This window comes from Pristis pectinata, chromosome 23 (assembly GCF_009764475.1).
Source record: "Pristis pectinata isolate sPriPec2 chromosome 23, sPriPec2.1.pri, whole genome shotgun sequence".
In the NCBI taxonomy this organism is placed as follows: Eukaryota; Metazoa; Chordata; class Chondrichthyes; order Rhinopristiformes; family Pristidae; genus Pristis; species Pristis pectinata.
Window position 1 is genome coordinate 13,346,192 of NC_067427.1, and position 12,431 is coordinate 13,358,622.

Here is a 12,431-nt window from a genome sequence, read left to right on the forward strand (position 1 = left end):
GACACAAGAGAGATACAATATTAATTTATTACAGCGGATCAGTGGTCAGTAGCAGATTACATCTATTAACAGTGTTAATGGCAAGAGAACAACAAACAAAAACATTACATCGGATGAAATGTTTATTTTTAGGATTAAAGGAGAGGGTTGTGCCTTGTGCGGCGGATTAAGGCATCGCTTTGCTACTCCCCTCCCTCCCCACGGGAAAACTGTGATGCTCTTGTACGCCGTCAACCGACGTGGGATTATTTTGTATTGTTAAAACAAAACAGGAGTGAGAGAAGGGAAATTATGTGATGGTCGGAGAGATTGAGGTGGGGGGGGAGGTGAAGCAGTCTCATGCGAGTTTAATCTGAAGCGAAGGACACAAATGTTCAAACGTGAATGGTGAAACATTACAAAGCATCGCTGTACCTGATCGTCCGACAACCTGCGAGAGAGGGAGAGAGCAACAAACGAGCTGCTGGAGGAACTCAGCGGGTTAGGCAGAGGGAGAGAGCAACGAGGAAACTAGGTGGCAACCCTGGATGAAGCAGGGAGGGGACCCGCACTCATTTGTACAACAGATTACCATTCCTTTGGATTTCTCCCCGTGTTGGATTATTTGCGCATCCATTTTTAATCGCCTCGTTTTTCGTTCATTTTAATGATTTACCACATTATTCCCGAAGACTGGATTTCTCCACCCGACCTTCCTCAGTTGTCAAACTGAAATTGTAGGTTTATTCCGCTCCATTTAAAGAGACATTGCACTGGCTCGCGATAACCCGTGGCTTGCATTCAGTGTTGTAGATGTCTGCTTCATTCCTGGGATAGAAGGAATTTCGCCCAGGATGGAAAAAGCAGGGAAGACAGAGCAAGGGAAGAGCCTGTAGAACCACCATCCCACACACAGACTGTGGGTGCCGATCGTTCAGCGCTGGGGAGACTGAGAGGGCTGGACGGAAGACCCTGGAGAGACTATGGTTCGGAGATGATGAGGTGGAATGCCCAGGTAAGGTGTTCAGCCGTCTTCCCCAGTTCCCACCGCATTCAGAGGCTGGAAATTACAACCATAGTGCGGACCGGGTGTGTTTACAGGTGATGTCGGTGCACGGTGCTAAACAACTGATTTTACATGAGCTTCCTCGTCTCTTCTTCTATCGTTTTAATAATAAATGTATTTAATTGTAATTAATATTTATAACTGTGTTTCCGTAAATGGATGCATAAGTACCAATTAAAAGCCCAAGTGTTTTGTTTCTGTACTTCTTCATGGTGTACAGTCTGAGAAACAACCCTCCGTGGTGGGTTTTTGGTTCAATCTCTGTCGTGCATGAAAAACAAAATCAAGGCCGGGTGTTTGTTGCTCAGCGCCGCCCACTCTGTATTAATGACGCCAGATTTCGCATGAGGTAATGTTGGTAAGCACAATAGCGGCTGGTTCATTTGTCAGGCATCAAGTGGCTGTTCTGAGGACTCGGGGAGCAGGGCGACATCTGTCCTTCTCTAACAGTAATGATGTTGGCTCTGAATGCACTCCTGTTGGACTATATGCAAGCAGTTATTATGAGTTTAATCTGGAATACGGACATAGAATTCGATAGAATGTAAGCGCAGAACCAGGGAGTTCGGCCCCACCAATCCGTGCTGGCAGTTACGCTTCAGTCAAGCCTCCGCCTATCCCTACCTAACTCTGCTTCAGCATAATCCTCTATACCTGCCCCCACCACACGCCTTTACCAATCACTTTCTCTCCACACTCAGGGTGAAGAAGTTTATTCTGAATTCCTCGTTTTATTTTTTGTTGGCCACCTTATATGGACAGCCTTTTGCTCTTCCCCATAAGTGTATCTGTATTCCAAACCTTTCATATTTTAATGGTACCAGTCAGCCATCACTTTTCGAGGGAAGTGATTCCCAGCTTGTTCAAGCTCCCATTTTTGCTCTCATCCTTGTAAATCTATACCTGTCCTTCTGAGCCCTATATGGTGCCCACAGCTCTATTCCATGCTCCAACTGAGATTAAAATCAAGTTCCCGCATAACTTCTGAGTTTCAAAAGGGAAAGTCTTGTTTGTTCAACCTCATGAAATTCTACTACCAGAGAAAGCAGATAAGAGTAATTCAGAAAATAAAATGTATCTGAATTTAAAAAAGACTTTGATAAAGTAATCTACTGAATAAGGTCTCTCTCTGTAGAAATATAAAATGCAAATGTTACACTTACTATTTGGAAGGCCTTGTTGAACTGCTTTTCAAGTTTTGCCCATTGTAACTTCCAGATGCCACATTGCTTGTTTACATGTAATTAGTGGCCTTATTTTATACCTGCGTGTAATGCCTTGTAATCTGTAAATTCATTCATTTCTTCCACAGATGAATTGAAGGCCTTCTTGGTGTCACCAGCACTGCTAACCTGGTGCCATTTGCAAATTGAGAAATCGTGTTTTTGATTCCCAAGTCTAAATTGCAAACATAAAATATGAATAATGGTGGGCTCAGCACCAATCCTTGTGGACTACTTTTCCACCAAGTGAAGTAGTTACCCTTGCTCTCACTCTTTTTTGTCTTAAGCTGTCCTTTTTGTTGCTCGCTCCCTTCTTTGACCTTATTCCAGTAAATTACCTAGCATTTTATCAAAGGATTTTTGAAACGCAGATGAATTTCATCTTCTGAATTACTTTTATATGATCCCTCTGTTGGAAAATTTAATGAGGTTGAACAAACAAGACTTTCCCTTTTGAAATCCACACTATTCATTATTATGATTTAGTAAGGAGGCCATTATTCTTGCTACCTCCAATTGGTCCAATTGCTGATTGGTGCACTGTTTCTTTGGTGTGTGTTTATCCCCTTCTTAAATATCCATCTAAGTATTCTCTAATCCTTAATGCTGCACCTTTCTTTAGCAATTAAAAAAAATCTGTGTAACCATGTCTCTGCTGTCACTACTCAAGATTCTTTTAAAATGGGTCAGTGCAATCTGACAAACCCAAGGGTTTTAACCTCTTTAAGCTTATTTAATATTTTAGTTAAGTGCAGTTATATCACCTCTGAAACCAGCTACACATGCAAATCCACCCAGCTGTCCTGGTAAATACTGAAAGAGAGTTGTTATTTAGTATTTCTTCTATTTCATTATGTGTTACAGCAGAGCATTGATTCAAATCTATTTACTACTTGTTTCCCTTCTAACCTTTGCTGAAGTGCATTTCCATTGTTCTTGATGGATCTTGGGTATGTTGGCTATTCTTCAGGCTGGGATTGCCAGTATCCGTAGGTAATCAGATATTGGCCTGTTGGACTGACAGTTGTTTTAGATATATGCCTTTTTAAAAATTATGTTATGTAGAAGCAGAATATTTGTATAGAGATAGATAAATATTTGATAAAGCAAGAGTAAAGGGTTACTATGAGTAGATGGGAATGTGAAGTTGAGTTTACAATCAGATAAGCCACAATCTTAGTAAATGGTAGAGGAGGCTTGAGGGATGGAGTAGCCTATTCCTAATTCATATGTTTGTGTGTTTCTCTAATTCAATGACCCCTGCTTTAGGTATGTATGAAAGGTGTGGTGCAAATTTGTCAAAGGACAATTAAACAACAGATTAAAGAAAGCAACAGGGTTTGCCTACAGTGTACAGGGTCTTGGTGTGGACTTAGTCAGGAGCAGGCTGGTTGGAAATTGTTGAATAGCCCTCACTGAGAAAGCCTAGCCTTAATTTGGGAAGGCATGTCTGACCACTATTGTTTAACTCAACCCTAGGAACACTTCAGCCTGTTGTAGGGCATTGAGCAGCCAACACTGATACTGTAATTCTAATCCCTGCCATGCAGTAGACCGTTGTGCCTTCGATGTTAAAGCAGCATTGTAAGCCCAGAGCTATCTGTAGAAATAAGGTCTATAAATGTGAAGCTGGAAAGATAATCAAATCTGCCTTTGGACTGAAGAGGTCAGGTTGTTCTTCACCTCCTTATGACTTCCTCCCGAGGTTTAAATGTAAAGCGGATTGTGTTGACAATTCTCGATCCTACTACAGAAAGTGACCAGGACACCATGTCATTGAATGGACATATAACCCCACCGCATATATAAAATTATTGAATGCTGTTTGACTACATGTGAAAGAGGTGTCACTGATTGTAAAGTAATTTTGGATACAACATGGTGGTGAAAGATGCTATAAAAGTGCAAACCAGTTTCCAGCACAAACATGATGAGCCAAAAGGCCTTTGTTGTGCTGCATCATCTGATGATTTGCTTGAAGGATGTTGGCAGTTTCTTCAATGTGTTGATGTTTATTCACCAGCAGATAGGGTCTCCAATTACTGATGTCCACCCTCTCCCCCTTCTGCTTGTAGATGAGGGTGATGGTGCCCTTCCTCATAGTCCCTGACATACTGCCAGACCAAAGCATAGCGTTGTACACTTCCAGCAGGTCCAGGCCCATCCAGTCCCACAGAGCCGAGTACAACTCCACCGGTAAGCTGTCGCTTCCAGGAGTTTTATTCGAATCAAAGGAATGAACGGAGCCAGTCAGCTCCTCCAGACTCTCCCGCTTGCTGTCATCTAAGACCTCCGTGATAGAGGACAGGAAGTTCTGGGAGGCGGTGCTGTCTGTGGCCTTTTTGTTGTACAGACTCGCATAGAAGGATCTGCAGATCCTTAATATGTTCGTCTGCGAGGATGCTACTGAGCCGTCCTCTTCCTTAAGGCTCACTGTTGAATGTGGACTAAAGATCCTGTCCAAGGCCATTGCCAACAGGGTCAGGTCTGCTCTGGGACAGGTGATCCACCCGGACCAAACCTGTGCTGTACCTGGCAGGAAGATCTTTGACAGCCTCGTGCTGCTCAGGGATACCATCGCCTACGTGCAGGACAGAGGAGTGAACACCTGCCTGGTCAGCTTGGACCAGGAGGAGGCCTTCGACAGGGTATCACACACATACATGCTGGACGTGGTCTCCAAAATGGGCTTTGGGGAGGGAATCAGGACTTGGATCCAACTGCTCTACACAGACATCTGTAGCGCAGTCCAAATCAATGGGTGGGAAACAGACAGCTTCCCCATCAAGTCTGGAGTCAGGCAGGGCTGCCCTCTCTCCCCTGTCTTGTTCGTGTGCTGCATAGAACCCTTTGCCGAGTCCATCAGGAAGGACGAGAGCATCAGAGGGGTGACGTTGCCAGGCAGTGAGGTCACCCAGGTGAAAACCTCCCTGTACATGGACGACGTCACAGTCTTCTGCTCGGACCCGAGGTCAGTTTGCAGATTGATCAGCATCTGCGACCAGTTTGAGTTGGCATCAGGGGCCAGAGTAAATCATGCGAAGAGCGAGGCCATGCTCTTTGGCAACTGGCCCGACCGATCCATCGTCCCCTTCACCATCAGGCCTGACTATCTGAAGGTGCTTGGGATCTGGTTCGGAGGGGCTGGGGCGTGCAACAAAAATTGGCAGGAGCGGATTGGGAAGGTGAAGCAGAGACTGGGACTGTGGGAATGGCACTCCCTATCGATAACTGGGAAGAACTTGGTCGTCAGGTGTGAGGCGCTCTCAGGTCTGCTGTACTTGGCGCAGGTGTGGCCTGCTCCTCGCTCCTCGGGCTTAGGAATCACCCGCGCCGTCTTCCGGTTCATCTGGGGATCCAAGATGGAGCGGGCCCGACGGGCCACCATGCACAAGTCCCTGGACAATGGGGGTAAAGTCGTCTCCAATGTCGCCCTCCTCCTGATCTGTGGCTGCATCAGGCTGTGCGTGGAACCCAAGTACGTGGGCACCAAGTGTCACTACGTACCGAGGTTCTACCTGTCCCTGCTGTTGCGAAGGATAGGCCTGGCCCCATGGCCACACGGCATCCCAGTCAGCTGGACGCTGCCGCGCTACCTGTCCTTCGTGGAAAAGTTCTTCCAGACCAATACCTTTGACCACAAGTCCATCAGGCAGTAGTCAGCACGGAACATCCTGCAGGCACTGCAGGAGAAGGACTCAATGGATACTGTGGGGTGGTTCCCTGAGCAGACTGTCCAGACCATCTGGCAGAATGTCTCATCGCCAGAACTCACCAACAAGCACCAAGAGGGGCCCTCCCAGTCAGATCCTTCCTGTATGGTTGGAACCTCACTCCCAGCGCACGCTGCTCCCGGGAGGATTGCGCTGGGGACAAGACGGTCGCCCACCTCTTTGCGGGCTGTAGGTTTGCAAGGGGGGTGTAGTGAAAGATGCAAGGGTCCTTGTCACGGTTCATCCCCAGCAGCAGCGTAACAGAGGATTCTCTGATCTACGGGCTGTTCCCGGGGACACGCACACAGAGACAGACATCAACTGCTGCTGGAAGGTCATCAACTCGGTGAAAGACGCTCTTTGGTCTGCACGAAACTTGTTGGTCTTCCAGCACTGCGAGATGTCCGTAGGGGAATGCTGCCGGCTGGCACATTCCAGGCTGCAGGAGTACATGCTGAGGGACGCACTGAAGCTGGGCGCAGCCAACGCAAAGTCTTGGTGGGGAAGGACTACAGTTTAGGGTTCTTCTGCCACTGGAGAGGGAGGGGTGGGGACAGGCGAGAAAGCCCCTAAATATTGTAAACACAGGACCGGGTAGCTTCCAGGGAGCCACACGTGTGGCATCGGTGCTGTTTTCTATATAAAAAGGTAAGACTAATGAATGATCTGTACAAGAATGTAAAAGTTTACACTGTTTTGTAATTGTATATAGTTTGCCTTTTATTATGAATAAAGTTTATTTTGTATAATAAAAAAAATTCACCAGCAGGTAGGTCCTGAGGTTCTCTGAATGCTACCATCACCCCTTCCTTGCAGAGCCCATCACAGAGCACAGTCCCAATCTTTTTATGCACCATCCTGTGTTCAGTCCAAGCAGAGGTTCTCATGCAATAGCAGAGCTTTACAGTATGTCCTGAGGTCTTAGTAACTGCGACTGATGTGTAGATTAGGTATAGATGCCACATGTCTGTGTGATAGTGAGTAAAGGAGCCTTAGTGACAGAGCGTACAGGTGTATTACAGTCCACCTGTCCCGTGGACTTGCTGAGCGCGCTGACTCACTTCATTTCCTGGACTTGGGCACCTTTAGTGTGAGGCCAGGATTGGAGCTCATAATACAAGCTACACTCATTCTTCACATCAGCCCTCTCTTTTGGGATATGATGTGTGTGCCGGTAAACTAAAATATATTGAACAGAGCATCAATAAATTATTAAATGGCAAAGTGAAAAATGAGAGATCATAATCTGACTGTGTGTGTGTGTAAGTGTGAGCAAGAGGGGGTTTTGTGATGACTTTCCATTGCTGAGGGAAAATGAATTTGGACAACTGTAATTTTAACTGTTGGCATAGATCTATGTCTATTGAAGTGACTTACAGCAGTGCAGCTGAATGGGCTGCCTTTTACTTCAGTTGTACCTTGGTGATCCTCAACCTTAATTCCTCTTTACTGAAACAACTGATCTGCTCAGGATCATTTTGCTGTTGATGGAATCTTGCCGTACACAGACCAGCTGCCAATTTCCTGGATTACAAATGCATTGCAATGGCAGTGGACATTCTGTGACATCCTGAAATAGTGAAACAATTTATCAAGTCCTCCTCTTGCCTCATTTGGCAGAAGGAACACCATAGCACACAATACCTCCTAAGAAGAGCACCACTACTGCTGTGTGTTGCACACTTCAGTCACACATCTTGATCTTTCTCTTCTGTTCTTCACCTTCTGTGGGGATACCTCTCCTGCTTCCTGTTTGGTGCCCAGTGTGGGGCTCTTCCTGGCAGCACATCTGGCGATTCTAGGCATTAAACATGTCTGAAGCATCTCCAGCTCATTCTCCTTTACAGTTTGACAGTAGGTTCAACCTTTGATCCATCTCTTCATCTGAGCTTCTTTTCAGCCAGAAGTTTCTGCCTCATGCAGTTATTTTGGAAGGTCTCAAGCTTTTCTGCCAATCTCCTTGTCAGCTTCCTCCACTCTGAGTCACATTAAAAACACACCAAGGATATTGCTGTTGATTGTAGCTTCGTCTGCAGTCCCAGTTATTTTGATGCCTAATGCTTTATGTTTAAAGGTAAATTTTCTCTCTTTCTGCACTGTGGAATGGACAGCACAGAGGCACAGCTAGTAGTCGCTGCCTCATAGCCTCAGTGACCTGGGTTCAATCCTGACCTTCAGTGCTGTCTGTGAAGTTTGCCCATTGTGACCACGTGAGTTTCCTGTGAATGCTCTAGTTTCCTCCCACATCCCAAAGACATGGGGATGGTACAATGATTGGACACCATAAGTTGCCCATAGTGAGTAACAGAACTTGTGGGGTGAGGGGAGTTGATAGGAATGTGGGGAAAACAAAATGGAATTAGTTTAGAAGTAACGTAAGTGGGTGCTTGATGGTCAGTGCCAAAGGTTCTGCTTACATATTGCATGACCCCATGACTATTTCTATGAGAAAGAACCTTAACCTTAACCTTGAGCACTGGAGTAAGCTGCTTGATACATCATGTTACTGCTTAGTTACAATTTGCCAGGCTGCTACAGATTCAATCAGGTTCTGGTGCTTATTGTCTTAAAAGGTGCAATTTGAGGAGCGCATCTGTTGTTAGCAGTATGTTTTGATAATGAGATTAAACATGCCAACTTCCAACTGGTGCAGCAGCAGTTTTTAATAGCAGTCACTGATAGCTGTGGAGAGGAGTTCCTGAACCAGAGAAAATCAATCAACATGCTGATCTGAGCAGGAGGCTTTAGGAACTGCAGGCAACTACTGGCCAAAGAACCCTGGGGTGATTGTGAGGATGGTTCTCTGACACTACATGGTATCAGCTGGAACTGAATGATGCTCCGTTCCAAACCTGCCACCTTCATGCCCAGGTAAGGGCAAGGGCAGCAGGCTCACAGGAACACCACCAGGTTTCAGCAGGTTCCTGGGAACACCGCTGGGGTAGAGTCAGCATGTTCCCGTGAACACAGCTGGCAGAGTGGGGGTCAACAAGCTCCCGGGAATGCCGCCAAGACAGCTGTCAGTATGCTTCCAGGAATTCCACTGGGAGGGATGGGTTAGCAAATTTCTGAGAACACCACCAAGAAGGCACCATATTAGAAGGTGGCAAGATCCTGCAGCCACGCAGGCAATGCGATGCACCAGCCATGCCCAAGAGGACCAGTGATCAAATGCACTCCAGAGGTAACAAGGACTGGATCTCATAGGTGTGGCCACTTCAGGGGTGTGATGGGACAGGCAATTCTCTCCATGGAAGAAAATGCAGTGATTCTTATCATTGCCATCAGCACCATTACTGATTGAGTCTGATGAAAGTCTACCTGAAGACAGTCAGGCAAAAGGAACCAAGCAAGGTGAGGATTGTTAGGGAGAAGGAGACCCAGAATTTCAGCCGATGCAACCCTCAAACCTGAGTACTTTCACTGCACGTGTCACCAGTCTCAAGCTCTGCCTCCCCTGAAACCAGATCTGCTCCTCCTGATCCCAACTTCTGGCTCCATGAAGACCTTCATAATCAAAGACCCCACCCACCCAGGTCATTCTCTCTTCTCTCCTCTTCCATCAGGTAGAAGATACAGGAGCCTGAGGGCACATACCACCAGATTTAAGGACAGCTTTTACCCCACTGTGATAAGACTATTGAACGGTTCCCTTATACAATGAGATGGACTATGACCTCACAATCTATCTTGTTGTGACCTGGCACCTTATTGCACTGCACTTCCTCTATAGCTGTGACACTTTACTCTGTACTGTTATTGTTTTTACCTGTACTACATCAATGCACTCTGTACTACTTCAATGCACTCTGTACTAACTCAGTGTAACTGTACTGTGTAATGAATTGACCTGTATGATTGGTATGCAAGTCAAGTTTTTCACTGTACCTCGGTACAAGTGACAATAATAAACCAATATCAATACCAATACGAGAGTTTGTTCCCTCCATTTCTGCCACTTCCCTCTCCAACCATCCCATCCTTCCCAATCCCTGTACTCTCTCCCACTTCCACATTTACTATATTACAAAACAACATAGGAGGCCATGCAGTTGAAGCCAACTCTCAGAGCAATCCCATTCCCCTACTTATTTCCGGCAATCTACTTCTCTTGCACATGCACATCAATGCCCCATGTACACCCAAGCCCCCACCGATTCTCCTACCAGCCTCCTACGATATGGGTGGTTTATACTACTAAATTAATCTACCAAATAGCTCATCTTTGGCATCTGGGAATGCACATGCAGTAGACATGTAAACTCCATAGAGAGGTCATTGGTGGTCAGGAACAAGTATAGCATTATTTATAACATTTAAAAACAATATCTAGGACACAAAACAGCACCAATAAGGCTGATAAAGATCAGTATCTATAATCCAGACATGTCAGAGTGACATCAGAAATTGCTGGAAACGGTCTCAATTTGGAAAGGGAAACAGAGTTAACATTTCAGGTTGCTGATCCTTCATCTGTTGAGAAAGTCCGATCCTTCTCATTCCTCAGATGCAGCCTGATCTGCTGAGTGTGTAGAACCTTTTCTGTTCTTTTATTTCAAATTTCCAGTGTCTGTAGTTTTTTTTTAATTTTTATTATGCCTAACTACCACTCCCAGATTCGTGCAAAACAACTCTTAAAGTTCTGCATTATTCAGCTGAATGGATAAATTATTTCAAGCAGCTTCAGATGAAACAGAAAACCAGAGGTCCCACCTCCCAGACACATAAATAGATCCTGATGATGTGGCCTCATCCTGTCAGGGCACATCTGTGTCTGAGTCGTATGTGCATTTGTGGTTTAAATCAGCACCAAGCATCGCTGAGCGCCAGCCTTGGTATCTGCTCTCTTTGGCTCTATGGCAATCCAAGGATTTGGCCTCCCTGGCTGCCCCCAGCCAAACAACTCCCCCAGATCAGGTTGTGGTCATATGACTCAGTGATCCTGCAAAGTATCTTGTGACATTTTACTAAGATAAAGGTGCTATATAATTTCAAACTGTTGTTGTGTGAAGCTGGAGAGTGCCAGATTAATGAGTGATGACTCTGAGCCTGCTTTACATTTGATTGGGTATCAGTGGGTGGGAAGGTAGGAACCATCGAAGTCACCTGCTCCTGATCCTAATCCAGGGCCTTCTGATCTGGGGGATCCCATATTCTAGCAACTTGGTATCAGCTAAAAATGTGCGAGGGTGGGATGTTGGAAAAGAAGTTGGAGAGGCTGTGATGTCTCAGCATGGTTGAATAATCTTCTTAGCTTCTCTGTGATTGGCCAATACAAAGTAGGGGTGAAGGTCTTGCAGAAATGACCCCAGAGACCAGGTTGGGGGGGCAGGGGAAGAGAGGTGAATTGGGGTCCACTTTATTTAAACAAATAGAACTTGGCAGTCTATGTGTTATGTTTCAAAGCCATAATTTGCCTCTCCTCCTCTCCATGGGGCTCTGACAATGGCCAGACCTGATCAGTCTCCTTCTTGGATCTCCAGGAAGCCTAATCCCGATGTTTACTTGTTTTTGGCTTTTTGTACAAACTCTCTTTCCACTGAAGTGAGGCAGGTTCTGAGAAATAGTTGCAGTTCAATTGATGACTCTGGTCTGTGCTCTTCTTGCACCTTGGCTGGAGCAGAAAGTGTTTCTCTCCCTTAGTTGGACTCCAATCCAACTAAAAGACCATGTCCCTGATCACTTTGGTATGACAGATAATGGACAAATGGAATTTAAGTATAGACATGTGGAATGAATGGCTGAATAGCTTACAGCCCTTCCTACGTCCTTTTCAGCCACGTCTCCCAGTCACCCCTCAGGCTGCTCTAAATATACTGAGCTGCTTTGAGATGTGGTGATTGTTAGAGGCAAGTGTCCTGTGCTTGACTTTGAAGCTTCAGCCTTGACAGTGCGATCTAGTGGTGCAGTGAGGCATGAAACCATCATCTGGCTCATAACCCCGGGTGGGGCAATGAAAAAAGGCAGACACATGTTTGTCCTCTGAATTTTCCCCGTCTCTATGTTGAAGTCAAAACATATTGCACCAAGTCCTGCTTTAACTTGTCCCCCCCTTCCTAGGAACTCAGTTCTTCATCAGCCCCTCCCACCTCCAAGCTTAAAGGTTTTGAAATCCAAGTGAGTGTTGCTAAGCAGCAACATTTGCTCGTCTGCGATTTTGTTTATTCGGTGCAGTTTGCCTTCTGCCCAACAGGTGGAGGCATCAACTCACTCCCAAACCAGCAAACTTCAGGCTACAAATTTGCTTACATGACTGTGAAGTGGAGTGGTGTGGTTCAAAACTGTCTTAAGCCAGAACAGAGTAATTTTTGCACACGTTCTGAGTGTTTTAGCTGAGATACATCTCATTTTTTTGGTTAGTTCTTCATTCTTGTTTTTGGGTGTAAAACTTTCTCCAAGTTACATCAATGTTGGTGCAACATGCAAAGTTCATCCATAGTGAGATTTTGG

The 12,431-nt window shown here is 45.6% G+C and overlaps 1 protein-coding gene across 1 annotated transcript in view; it reads left to right on the forward strand.

Moving 5' to 3' along the window:
- The first annotated feature begins 245 nt into the window (after nucleotides 1-245).
- The window catches only part of LOC127582253 (ral guanine nucleotide dissociation stimulator-like), a 137,280-nt gene continuing 125,094 nt past the window's right edge, over nucleotides 246-12,431 (forward strand). Inside the window, exon 1 of the mRNA XM_052037408.1 lies at nucleotides 246-994. Within this exon, the coding sequence (XP_051893368.1) occupies nucleotides 974-994 (21 nt within the window). The 5' untranslated portion in view covers nucleotides 246-973. The remainder of the gene's footprint in view (nucleotides 995-12,431) is intronic.